We start from the raw sequence: 14,504 nt of genomic DNA on the forward strand, positions 1-14,504 counted from the left end.
GCTACAACTTTCTGTGGTGAGCATATTGTGAGATCTGTTTGCAAGGCACATTTAATGCTGATTTTCATATCATTAGCTTAGCTGGTACTAATTGCGTACTTCACAGTCTGAAACAACAACTCAATTAATTAGTTTTGACTCTGGATTCAGTGACACTATATGGTATGGTTAAGGGCAAAAGAATATGTACCTCAAAATACATTCACCAAATTGTTTTCCATGAGACTATTGACAAATGTAAAATTTTGGGATCATAGTTGAAACTTTGAAGTCCCATGTGATAAGTGAATGCAAGCAATTGCAGAAACAAATATTATTTTTGAGAGGGGCTTTTTTAACATGTAGCAAATTGTCCAGGAAATGTGTTACAAAACTACAAAAGTAAACCCTATCAATACGCAAATGTATTTCTGTTTTTAGAGTATTCTGAACTATGGTAGCACATATCTCCTATTTCTGAGTTATCTGAATTCATGAAAAAGTTTAAGTGTTAAGCATAACTAAGATGAAGTGGGATAACTCATATGTTTGGAATGCAACTGGCTTGGAGGCCTTAGGTTGCCTGCTGTGACAATTTTACAACACACTTCAAGCGTTAAGTCTCCATGCCAAATTCACTGGCCAAACTAACAGAAAAAAAGAACCCAACATGGATGAAAGTTCCTGAGGAAGGAATTGCTAAAAGTGCAATCTCCAAGATAATCTCCAAAATAATTCCAAGAGATAAATCTGAGAGACATCTGAAAATGCTTAGTCCTTTGCTGAAAATGAAGAAGAAATGGAAGGGTGGACAGAATGCATATAGATGTGTGGGCCAGACTTATAGGCACAATGACAGGAAAGCTAAAGCTGAGAATTAGCTGAGGCTAGTTAGGGATGCTCAGAGCTGTAAAAATGTGCTTTTCAGGAATGTTTGAAAGAGAAGGAAGGAAATGACAGGCCATCTGCTCAGTCAGGATGCTGGCATGTTAATTAGTGACAAAGAGAAGGCAGAACAGTTCAACCCCTATTTTGCCCTTGTTCCCGCCCCCCTGGGAAAAAGTATTCTTAAACAATATTCAGTGTTACTTATGGATATTCTTAAAGCACTGAAATAATGTTTCTTTTAAAATTTATTTATATTAAATTTGTATACCACCCTTCATCCATAGATCGCAGGGTGTTTCACAACATAAAATGACAAATAGCTATCACTGGTGTCTGTTCTTATTTACTTCTTTTATTTAACAAAATGTATCTACTACTTAGTAGAACTAAAGACCTCTGAATGGTTTACAAGACTGCGTTCCCATATTTTTTGTGTATTCCATAACCTTTGGTGTATATATATTTTTAGCCTTCCTTGAGCTGAACCAGTAATTGCTCTGGGAAACCAAAGTCTAAATTTGTAACCACAAATTCATATAGTTATGTAAAATGGTACTGGCAGACTTTAATTAAAATAATTATTCTTCAGGCTTTTGTAATCTTTTCTCAATTAAGCAATGTTTTTCTGCATTCCTGGCCTTAGTTGAATCCTGTCACATTTGTGTGAAGTTGCACTGGTTAAAGCTCTGCTTTAATCAAGTTATTTTTCTCTCAGGAGTTGATCTTAGTCTTAACCCTTTTAATCAAATATAAATGTGCATTAATTTTACTGTTTAGATGTATTTTTTTTTAAAAAAAACCCTTCCTCCAGAACCGATTTGTGTTCAGTCACTAATACAAATATTCCACATTCTTTTTTCTTCTTTTTAAAGAATTAAGATATCTCCTAGCACTTCTGAGGACTTTGCCGTGAACCTATAATATACTCAACAGGGGTTGTCTTTTCTTTTCTTAAAATGGAAATAAGCTTCTGACTAGGAAACGACTCTATTCCTTTGTTACTTGCAATGCATTGATTCATAAAGCTGTATCCCGGGGGTTGCTTGTAGGCACTAGGTAGGTGACCCTACTGTATTTTTTGAATTGTTTCTTTATTGTTTCTGATTTTTAAAGAAAGATGACAGGAACTTCCTTCACCTGTAGAGGCTTCTCTCTCCCTCTCTCTCTGTGTGTGTTTGATATAGATGCAGTTGAGCAGGGTGAGTGGCAGAAATGCTTATGTGGTCTATGCAGTGCTTTTTTTCTGAAAAAGTGTTTAGGGGTACAGTGGTACCTCAGGTTAAGCACTTAATTCGTTCCAGAGGTCCGTTCTTAACCTGAAACTGTTCTTAACCTGAAGCACCACTTTAGCTAATGGGGCCTCCCGCTGCTGCCGCGCCGCCAGAGCATGATTTCTGTTCTCATCCTGAAGCAAAGTTCTTAACCCGAGGTGCTATTTCTGGGTTAGCGGAGTCTGTAACCTGAAGCGTATGTAACCCGAGGTACCACTGTACTCTCATTTTAACGCAAGAAAATCACCATTTTATAGTTCAAATTGGGAAAAATAAATACAGCAAATGGACAAAAGCACAAAGATTCACAAAATGTTTAGGGGTATGCGTATCCCTGTGTCCCCCCCCCCCCCCGCCAGAAAAAAGCACTGGGTGTATGAGAGAGGGAGGGGAGAGAGCTTATACATGTGAAGTCTGTAAGAGGGGAAGGGGATATGTTTGTGTGTGAGAGAGAGAGAGACAGAGAGAGCACAAGAGAAAGTGGTGGGTGGTCTGTATGGGTGGTTTGCGAGAGGGGGGGGGACAGATACATTTGGGCAGAGAAAGAGGGTGTGTGGCTGTGGAAGTGTAAAAGTGTGTGAGAGAGAGATGCATGCGTCTTTGGTCTCATTGTGCAAAAGAGGGAGTGAGCATGATGTGGTTATCTTGTATGTTTTCCCTGATACTGGTCAGTACTTCCTGTTACTAAACAGCAGCAGCATTGTGGGGGTTTTTTTGTGTGTGTAATCAGTATTGTGTGATCTCCACAATCTGGACAAGCAGGCCATAGCTGACTTCCTACATGAAGTATAAGATTGCTCAGGAGGTAACAGCAATGACCTTATTCTCCCTATAATTTTTTTGTCATGCCATGCGTACCTGGTAGCCATTTTGTGATTGGAACCCACAGCACTTTCTCAAAGTTTCTATTGCTCTCAAAAGGCTTCTAATGCCTTCTGTAGCCCAACTAGTATTTAATAAAATCAGCATTTTATGAATAAAGTAAAATGGGTTTGAAATGCAACACTCAGAGGATGCATGGGACAAAGTTTTAAATTTGTGTGCATAGTTTTTATCCTCACAACATACATGAGCTCATACATGAGACTATTTTGAAGTGGATCAGTTGCTGAAATTCACCTTTGTTTTATAACAACAACAACATTTTATTTAAAGTCCACCCTCCCCAGCCAGGGCCAGGCTGAGGGCGGCTAACACTAAATATAAATTACAATAAAACGTAATAGAAAAAACAACGACAATCAAACAGTTAATTAAAATACGGCTTAAAATATAGCTTAAAATTCAGCCTTGTTTTAGTAGTAGCCCATAAATCAAGACCATAAAGGGAGGAAACATCAGATATTCACCCGAGCCAGCTATCCATGCTAGTCCTACATGGGCCAGCAAAAAAGCCAAGGCAAAAATTATATACCAAATCCCATATAAGGGGTCAGAGTGAGTCTAAGCCGAAGGCCAGGCGGAACAGCTCTGTCTTGCAGGCCCTGTGGAAAGTTGCAAGGTGATTTTATGATCTGCCCCAGGAAAAGGGCAGATTCCTGTTCACAAGTTGATATAATGCCTTGATAAAGTTTCTTTTGTTACAACACAGAATCTGTATTACAACAAAGTCTCTTGATTTCTTGTAAGCCATATAAAAACTGTTTTTCATCAGTCGCTTCAACCTCAAGAGCTTTCCATTTCCACACATAACTATAAAAGAAACAAATTTCTCCAACACCTGTCTCAGTATAATTAGAGGGTAATTCAATACCAGTGGATGGTATTGGGACATAAACCTGTGAAAGACCCAACAGATTCAGGCTCAAATAAAAAGTGTCTTTACTTCACTGGTGCCTAATAAAAGTGATTTAGATGATGTGTTCTGTTTTTAAGAAATCCTCATGTTTTCTAATTGAAAATGGCCTCACCTTCCTCAATCAAAAAACTTTAGCAGACTTACCTGTTCAGCAGAAGCCTGTGTAAATTGTTTGATAAAGCTAAAAATGAGATAGTTCTTTTAAAATACATGTGATGTTTTTTGGGTTGATAGTGCTGTGCAATACATTTTTGGGGATGTATTTTTTTGGGGGGGAGGGGGGGAGTTGTTGCAATGTGATTTCTGACTTAAAAGGTAAGTCTATACTACTGGCGTTCATCAGATTATGCAAGCCCAGTCCTAAAGTGAATTTTGTTGGAGCTCATTTTGAGGAAATAATAGCTTTGGGGAAAAGATATTCCACATTTCCACCAACATATTCTAGAGAGAAGGCAACACCTTCATGGGTTTTCTTGGTATAGTGAATGAATGGGGAACCTCTGTATCATTAATGATCTTTCCAGTTAAAATAAGCAAGTGATGTTTTTCTGTTTTCAGTTTAGGGAGAGAACAGAACAGACCAAAGTAGACAGCAGACAATTGTGGATAAATGTTTATAGTTCTATTTCCTGATTTTAGTTTGTACCACAGCTTACAGGGCAAAGAAATAAAGTAAAATAATTGCATGCATTTATTTCACAAAACAAAGTGTTTCTAACTGGTAAGAATGCCTTTTATTCAACAGAATAGATACTACTGTTCACCAGGCATTTTCTGACATTTAGAAGAAAAAAGGGCAATGGAATACAATGTCAAATGTTAGGATTTGACTGTTCAACAATAGACATTCCTAGTGGGATTTCAGATTTTTGTCTAAATAGGCCTCTGTTCCATGTTGCAAACTGCTTCCAGGAAGCAGTAAGTCATGTGGCAATGGAGAGCTACTGTTCTAGAACTGGGGTTGCTGTTTACCCAGTGAGAAGAAAAATGCAGTATGATGAAGAGGGCAGAATTTTCTGCTTATTACATGTGAAACATCCAGTCCAGCAGCTGCTCTAACAGACACTGAGCTAGGGATGGGAAGAAATTGAGACCTGTTTTATGTAAACTTGCCTAATTTGCACCTCCTAAAGGGAAAGGGAAAGGTACCCCTGCCCGTACGGGCCAGTCTTGACAGACTCTAGGGTTGTGCGCCCATCTCACTCAAGAGGCCGGGGGCCAGCGCTGTCCGGAGACACTTCCGGGTCACGTGGCCAGCGTGACAAAGCTGCATCTGGTGAGCCAGCGCAGCACACGGAAACGCCGTTTACCTTCCTGCCAGTAAGCGGTCCCTATTTATCTACTTGCACCCGGGGGTGCTTTCGAACTGCTAGGTTGGCAGGCGCTGGGACCGAGCAACGGGAGCGCACCCCGCCGCGGGGATTCGAACCGCCGACCTTTCGATCGGCAAGCCCTAGGCGCTGAGGCTTTTACCCACAGCACCACCCGCGTCGCGACAATAGAAACAATAGAGGAACTGAAACAGTTTTCTTTCAAAAACCTCACTTCTTCAAATGTTGTGATGCAGTTGTCCATCCTAGAGATGTGTCAGAACTGCAGATATTAGGGACAAATGTGCATTATAATGCCCACCTTAGTAAAAAAAATCATTAAAAATGCATTACATTAGGGAAATTGCTTGCAAAGATGTATATATCAGGCAAGATTGCATACAAAAATGTGTGTATTAAAAGTCTGTGATTAAACATTGAGAAGTGTTCATGAGGACTTAAAAAAACCCTAAGCTAATGCAGAAATATGGGAAACTGAATTAAAGATCGGAAAAATGAGTAATTGAGGGAACCCAAAATACGTCCCTGCCTAAACTGAGCAGGAGAATTCATCCCCCAGTCTAGATCTGGGGACAGTTCCCCACAGGGATTACTTGGCCCTGGCAACATTGAACCAGAGATCAAAGGACATGGCAAGCTACTAAGGAGGGCTTGAGGCCATGCTGCACATATATATTCATATATAACTTTTAAATAAATATGTGATAGGTCCCTGCTCATAAAGTTCTATCTCTTACAATTTGCCCTTATGGAAAATAAGATGTACTTCTGAAGCGCGTTATCAAATTTTTAATGAAATAAGAAAAAATTACTATTACAACCCTCTTCATGCTCTTGAATTTTTGTGCTCTATTTTTATCTTCCTTTAAAGTCTTGATTTTCATTCAAGTACTGTCTTCTGAATATGATAAAAGTGGCATGTTAGAGGATGCTTAAATCAGATGTATTTTCATACATATTAAAGATGTATTTTTCTGTGTGGAATATTACTGCATTCTAGTTATTGCTGCACTGCATACTTTTCAACTTACTCCGGTTTAGTAAAAGGAGCAAGGTACTGTGAGTCTTGTGGTGCCTTAAAGACTAATGAATTATTATGGCATATGATTTTGTGGGCTTTGGTCTGTTTTATCAGATGCATGCAGTGTTATCCTGCTTTATAACACACAGCCTTGTGGGGAGGACTTGTAAGTCATAGGGAAATCATAGCATCCTAGAATTATAGAGGTGGAAGGCAACATGAAGATTATCTAGCCCAATCCCTTGCAAGCGAGATCACACATTAATGGAATCTTTCGAGGAGATGGCGTTTATAAGTGGTCCATGTTTCACAAGCATATAGTAAGGTTGGTAGTAAAAAAGCTTTGTAAACAAGCATTTTGGTTTCCCTGTGAATGTCCCGGTCCTCAAACGCTCTGCATTTCAATTGGGATAAAGTTGCATTCGCAGAGCTCAGGCGATGCTGGATTGTGGCATCAATGTTGGCCCTTGTTGGCCCAGGTAGGCAGCTCCAAAAAATTATACATATCACTTGGGAAGACTAATGCCAGTGTACTGGAAGGAGCAAAGATCACCAGTGTTGAAGCAATGATTCTTCAACATCAACTCCATTGGACTGGTCATGTTGTTCGGATGCCTGATTATTGTCTTCCAAACCAACTACTCTATTCCCAACTCAAGAATGGAAAGCAAAATACCGGTGGACAATGAAAGAGGTTTAAAGACTCTCTCAAGGCAAATCTAAAAAAAAAAAAGTAGTATAAACACTGACAATTGGGAAACACTGGTCTACAAGCACCCCAATTGAAGAACATCCTTTACCAAAGGTGTCATGGACTTTGAAGACGCTCGAACTCAGGACAAAACATGCTAAGAGGCACGTTTAGAAAACCCTCACTTTGATCAGTTCCCACCCGAAAACCTGTGTCCCCACTGTGGAATCTAGAATTGGCCTCCACAGTCACTTACGGACTCAGTGTTAAGACCATGTTCATGGAAGACAATCTTATTCGGCAACAAGTGATCGCCAAAGAAGAAGAAGATCATACATGACAGATAACCATACAACCTCTGCTTAGAAGCCACCAAGAAAGGAGAGTCCACCACCTCTCGTGGGAATCTGCTCCACTGTCGAATTGTTCTTACTGTCAGACATGAAATTAAGAAAAACACAACACAGTGATAATTACCTAATTAACTATGTTAATTTTCAAAACAGCTGTTGCTAACACAGTAGTGTTATAACTTAATTACAGAATCATTGCCTGCATTTTCATTTCTTTCTGACCTGTCTGTTTACAGCCCTGCCTCAAACCTTGTGTATTAATGAATGCACATTAATAAACGCTCGCTGCTCACATATCTGAAATACTGACCGTGTTTTCCATTTGTGGCTTCTGAATATAGAAAACTGTAGAGGGCACATTGAAAAGGAACACACACACACCAAAAAAGGAGGCGGGGGGAATGAAAATCACATTTTCCCCTCCCCCAACCATGAAACAAAAGGCAAGGTTTTGGGATCAGAGCTTTCTAATTAAGCAGAACTCTGCAGGTGTGCATTGAAAAGCAGCAGCTCCCCCCCCCCCACACCCAATGATGATAAATGATGACAAGACTGGATCCATGGTGGATAAATGTTATTTCACAGAGATTCTAAATGCAACAAACCATTTATTTTATTTAAGAAAATTTATATACCGCTTGATTGTAATAAAACCTCTAGCCATAGCTCCAAGTTAGGTCAAAGAGATGAAAATGGAGAGTTGCAGTACTGTACATTGACTGCAGCCTTAGATCAAAACTGACTCCAATGTTTTTCTTTTGGAAAGGCACTAAGGCATGAGTTGAAGGATAAAGAGCAAGCCATTTTGAATGCTGTAGACCAAGCACGAGTGTTCCTCGCTGATCAACCAATCGAAGGCCCCGAAGAACCAAGAAAAAACGTACACTCAAAGTCAGGTCAGTTTTTAAACCCAGCTTCTTTGTTGAATATGTGATTCCCCTGGTGAATATTCATTGTTCTCCAAATAACTTTAAGTGAATTGTGTGTGGTCTAGGGAACACCACAGTAGTACCATTTAATGTAAATAAATAAATAAATAAATAAACAAACAAACAAACAAACAAACAAATAAATAAATAAATCCTGACAGTTGGAGAACATTATTATAGCTGGTGAATTGTCCACGACAAGAGATTGGGCAGTTTTACAAGCGATACCGTCTGTTTATGTGTATATTGCTGTTACTGGTGCAACACAGTTTGGTCTAACACCGCTGTAGAAACATGATATATAAGAAACAATTTTCTGATTGTCCTGACAGTTGCAAAATGTTTTGCCCAGAAGGCTCCTGATCAGGTATGATTATGCTACCTCGACCACTGTTTTCTGTTTTAAGTTTTACTAGTCTTACGAATATGTTCTGTGCATATCAGGGATGTGGGGATGTGGCCCTTCAGATGTCTGAGACACAATTCCCATCAGCTTCAGCCAGTGGTCAAGGATGATGGGAGTTGCTACCTATCCAGATTCCCATCCTTGTTTTATAGCAGTACAACTGTGCATATCAAACACAGAACCAGAGTGGGGATTCAGATACTCGCTCACATTGCATATTATACTTTCAAAATACATAATAAATTCAGTCTGTTTTTAGAGGACATTAACAGGAACAAAATGCATACTATGGTACACTGCTTTTAGTTCATGAAGTCTGCAATCCTAAACACACTTACAAGAGATTTATTTGCCAGAAAGTAAAAAAATAAAATAAATTTATTTCATGACAGCTTTGTTGGCTTTTCCTGGCCTGCTTTTCTATTGTTCTATTAATTGGGAACAACTGGTGTTGTAAGAAACTATCTGTTGCATAAACACATTTTAATTTTATGCAATTGTACTGTGTGCACAACTTCACCTTTCCTAGTTTCTTCCTCTTTGACTCCGGGTTTCCATTATGAATGCTTGCTGATTAAAACAAATGAACATTTTCCCCAGGCTAGTTCTTTGCCAGCCTCCTTTACTGGATCCTGTCCCCCAGCTGCTTTGAACAGTCAGATGGATACTATGCTACATTAGGTAGCTTTGATGAGATGTATAATATAGCTGATCTAAATTGGGAGAATTATTATGAAAAATATTTTCCAAGTTCAAATTTGTTCAGACCACTGCATTATGAGAAGATGGTAATCAGTAATATTCATTCAGTAGTTGAGTATATTAGGCTGGCGAGCACTGCTGTGGTAAATTGCCTCATTTAAAGACTAGCTGGGTTTTTAGTAGCTAATTAACACCTGGCTTCTTTCAACTTAATCATATTTATTTTTTAAAAAAACCAAACAAATGATACAAGCACAAATTCTGAAAGCTTCACTAAGAAACCACATAACTCCCCCCCCCCATCCTACCCTTGGGCATTTTCCATTTCCTTTGTTTTGGATTTGGGAGGGGAAATCCCTTTGATGCCAGTGCAACATTCTCTCCTGGGACAGTCTTAATTGGGAGAGGATGACCCCTTGGACCATGTGTGCCATATTTCTGATCCCGATTTCCAACTTCCCATTAATTAGAGAGAGTAAACATTAGACATGCTCAAGTCATGCTGTTGGCCATGTTTGGCTCTTAGATAAATGTGAGCTGTGTAGTGGTGCTAGCGGTTGTCCCCACTGCAAGAGGCTGGGAAAACTAGGGCCAGATCTACTATGCATATTTGAATCCAGGAGGAAGGGATGGTTGAAGAAGTAGCGGCTCAGCCATTATTTTCTCCCTGGGTCAACGATTGATAGCCTTTGGGTGAACATTTGGCTCTTTGGTGGTATAGGAACCACAGCAGTTTGGATCATTTCTGTGCTATCATTCTAACACAGTGCCAGTGCTCCCCCTTTCCGTCATGGAAACTGGGGCACTACTGGCAGGTCTATGGTCCACAGTATAGGTTCCTCTTACTTGACCCAAAGCTTGTCAGACTATTCCAGAATCACCAGTATAAAGTAAGAAGGGAAAGGACTGCAAACAGTGAGTTGTACCCAGAGATGTTCTAGCCAGAAATTCTGGCAGTGGAGCTGTCCTGTAAACAGTTGTGCAAAAGAACATGGCAAATACTGGAATAAATTTTACATGTAGATGAAGTGTAGTTACTAATAGAGTCTCATAGGTAAAGGGACCCCTGACCATTAGGTCCAGTTGTGGCCGACTCTGGGGGTTGCAGCGCTCATCTTGCTTTATTGGCCAAGGGAGCTGGCGTTTGTCTGCAGACAGCTTCTCGGTCATATGGCCAGCATGACTAAGCCGCTTCTGGCGAACCAGAGCAGTGCACGGAAACGCTGTTTACCTTCCCACCGGAGCAGTACCTATTTATCTACTTGCACTTTGATGTGCTTTCGAACTGCTAGGTTGGCAGGAGCAGGGACCGAGCAACAGGAGTGGGGATTCGAACCGCCGACCTTCTGATCGGCAAGTCCTAGGCTCTGTGGTTTAACCCACAGCACCACCTGCGTCCCTAATAGAGTCTCATACTCATGAACTATTAGCATTGACTCCTTCAGAACTACTGGTTCATTATAAAGTACGAGGTTTTTAATTCATAGAGCAGGCACATTCATTGACCTCCCTAATCCTTGGAGCCTGGTCACTAGTCCCACCCCCTCTCACCGCTTTTTTTTTTTTTTTTACATCCAGACATGTAGGCATATTCCTATTTATCTTGGGGTATCTGCACATATTCAATACCTAGCTGGCATGGTCTTGTAATGCATATATCTTTCTTGCTACATAGAGGTGACTTTGAAAACATATTTCCTGTCACCATTTTGTTTTACCTAATAATGGCAGGATGCAACAGAAGTCCAAAGCTTGATTTGGCAAGAGCTTTGAACAAGCCAAAAACTTTAATGAAGTGAAAAAGAGAGAGATTTTAGAAGCAAACTGGTGAATATTGGTGAGATCCCTTGGTAATATCAAGTAATTATGCAGTTGCAAATGTTACTTTGATAGATCTGTCATTCTAAATTAAGCATTCGCCATCTGTTCTGCCTTTTAATTGCAAAGGCAAAAAATGCAATAAATCATAGTTGTATCATAAAAGAAATACTTGTTGCAAGCGATTTACACGAATGCACTTTATTTATTAGGCAGCATGACACGGCTACATATTGCAGGCTTAAAGAACAGAGGTGGAAGCCATAATTAGCCAGGTGTTGATACTGTGCATGTGATCTGCAGAGGCAAAGTTTATTGTGGTGATGACAAAGGCACACAAACGGTTTCAGCCAATTATGATTTTATCAGTCCGCCTTAAACTCTGTATAATACTCTGAACATGCCCAGGTAAATATTTTTTGGTCTGATGAATTGGTTAAGAAAAAACACAGAGAATGCAAGTCCTATTTACTTGTGACATTCCATTTTCTGTAGAAAAGTTAGTGTGGAAATAACTTTAATGCCTTCAAAGGAAATAAAGCCCAAAGTATTATACAACTAGAGTAACAATTAAGAGTTGCTATTGGCTTACCACTTATGGTTTGCTTGGAGCAAGACAAACCCAGTAGTCATGGTTTGGACGCAGCACTCCTGCATGGCAGCAGGAGAACAAGGGGAGAAGCAAAGTGACCCCAATTTTTACTGTCACACACCCACATTCACATTTTGCTAGGGGTTGGCTTAGCATTGCAGCTGTGTCTTCTGCCATGGCCATTAAGCACAACTAAGAGCAGGTAAAAGGGACAAGGATTTTAATGCCACGCGTTTGTGGGAAAGGATAGTGTGTAAAGCAACTGAGTCAGCACAGATTAGTCTAGTTTACGTCAAAATGTTTATTTTAGGGTGTCTATCTAGTGAGGTCTGCTATAGACAAACCAGACTTGTTAAGCCCAACCTTGAAAATGTATCCATGCTTGCCTGTTGTCTAACCCACCCACCCACCCCTTCTCTCGGCCATTCTTTTTCTTTTTTTAATGGCTGCCATTAAAAGTACTTTCCCTAAAACTAGACTTGTCATTTTGGAAGCCGCACTGTAACTCATGTTGACCAGAGGCTTAATAAACCTTTTATAACTACGTTAACTTTAAATAATGTTGTTGCAACTGGAGCAGAAAGTTAACTTGTTTTCCTTTCCTTTAAGCTAGTAGCTTTTCATACTCCCCGAGTATCTGCTGAAGTAGAGGTAGTATAATACTTTGAAGCCAAACTTCATACCTCTTCCCTGCACTCTGTTTTCCTTGTGTCATGCCTTTTTAATTTGTAAGCCTGATGGAAGGGCCCGTCTCTCATTTTTATTGTTTAACTGATGTGACTGGAAAGGCAATTATTGTCTGAAAAGCAGGATAAACTACAGTAAATAAATGCATTAGATAAATAAATAGAAAATGGCAGCAATCAGTGTGCAGTGGTTTTTGCCAAAGGTGTTGTGTGTTATCACACCAGCTTCTTACATGGCAAGCCGACGAAAAGCTGCTGCAAAGAAAGCTGTCACTACTAACAACCTTCTCATTAGTACTTTTACTCTGAGCAGTCAATGTAACTATGAATGTGGCTTCAGCTTTCCTGGAATTGGTAGGTTGCTCATTAAAACATATTGGGATAGCAGAATGCCAAGCATATTTATGTGTAAGATACAGTCATATCTTGAGTGAATAGATTGCATGCATCTTTATAGCTCATAAAAGTACATTTGTCAGCCTTCAGCTCTGCAGTAAATGTCTTTTTAAAAATCAAGTTTACAAGCAGTTCTAAGGCTCTCTTCTAAAATGAAAAGGCATGAATGTAATACATTCGGGACCTGAATTTATCCAATTGCCATTACACAGCAACTCTGAATTAAAGTTGCCCTTCAAGTGCCCTAACAATCTGTAGAATCTTGTTTTTAATTAACGTGCAGTGGAAACTAACAGTGGATAAGAAACTTCAGTCTTCCTTTCCCACGTTGCCGCTTGTGATTCTTGATTGGTTCTTCCTTTCAGACTGTTCCCCCAGCCCCGTGTCCTCAACCGACATCCAAAGCAACAGTTGAATATGTTGATAAACAAGAAGACATTAATATTTACTACAACAACATAAAAAATACCCTGCTGGATCAGACCAATGATGGCCTGTCTAGTCCAGCATCATGTTACCCACAGTGGCCCACCAGATACTTCTGGGAAGCCACAAACAAACATGGTTGCTTTCTAGCAGGTGGAATTTAGGGGTGTACTGCCTCAGCTATAGTTTTCTGGTGGTTAGTTGCAATCACACGTGGGTATTTTTTTGTAAATTACTGGGCTGTGTTTATATCACAGATGGTATGTCCTGTTGGAGGGATCTGCCTGCATCGTTAAAGCCATTCTTTTCTTACTGGTGGCATATAAGCAACTTACTGTGCTTCATTAAGTATTATATTAACACTGTCACAAGACATTACACACTACTCTTAGGTCCCCATATACTTGCTTATCTCTCTCGCCCTGACCTAGCCACTGTGATCCATGCGACGGTCACCTCCAGACTGGATTATTGTAACTCGCTCTACGTGGGGCTGCCCTTGAGACTGACCCAGAAACTCCAGCGGGTGCAGAATGCCACGGCGAGACTCCTTACGGGGTCTTCGCTGCGAGATCATATCCATCCGGTGCTGTACCAGCTGCACTGGCTCCCGGTGGAGTACAGGATCAGGTTTAAGGTGCTGGTTTTAACCTTTAAAGCCCTATACGGCCTAGGACCCTCGTACCTACGGGACCACCTCTCCTGGTATGCCCCACAGAGAAACCTACGGTCTGCAAATAATAACATCCTCAAGGTCCCAGGCCTCAGAGAGGTTAGGCTGGCCTCAACTAGAGCCAGGGCCTTCTCGGCTGCATCTCCAATCTGGTGGAATGCTCTGTCACAAGAGACTAGGGCCCTGCGGGACCTGATATCTTTCCGCAGGGCCTGCAAGACAGAGTTGTTCCGCCAGGCCTTTGGTCAGGGCGCAGCCTGACTCCCTCCTCTGGTAACCTGCACAGAATTTTGTTTAATCGGTTGCCATCAATTTGATTTTAACTAATTTTTATAATGAAATATTTTTAGAATGTGTTATTATTTGATTGTTTATTTGATTGTTGTTAGCCGCCCTGAGCCCGGCTTAGCTGGGGAGGGCGGGATATAAATAAAATTTTTATTATTATTATTATTATCATTATTATTATTATTATTATTATTATTATTATTATTACTAGTTCAGCTTCCCTGGAGTGCAAATGTAGTTGAGTTTTGATTCCGTA

At 40.2% G+C, this 14,504-nt stretch overlaps 1 protein-coding gene across 3 annotated transcripts in view; it reads left to right on the forward strand.

Annotated features, from left to right (window-relative positions):
• The window catches only part of LOC308582807 (utrophin-like), a gene marked incomplete at its 3' end in the record, with an annotated part of 196,543 nt that overhangs the window by 104,995 nt on the left and 77,044 nt on the right, over positions 1–14,504 (forward strand). For all 3 annotated transcript variants that reach the window (XM_081186281.1, XM_081186282.1, XM_081186283.1), the window contains one exon: positions 8,099–8,228. In XM_081186281.1, the coding sequence (XP_081042407.1) occupies positions 8,099–8,228 (130 nt within the window). The remainder of the gene's footprint in view (positions 1–8,098; positions 8,229–14,504) is intronic.

The sequence above is a fragment of the Podarcis bocagei genome, assembly GCF_964188305.1.
Source record: "Podarcis bocagei genome assembly, chromosome: 3".
Classification (NCBI taxonomy): Eukaryota; Metazoa; Chordata; class Lepidosauria; order Squamata; family Lacertidae; genus Podarcis; species Podarcis bocagei.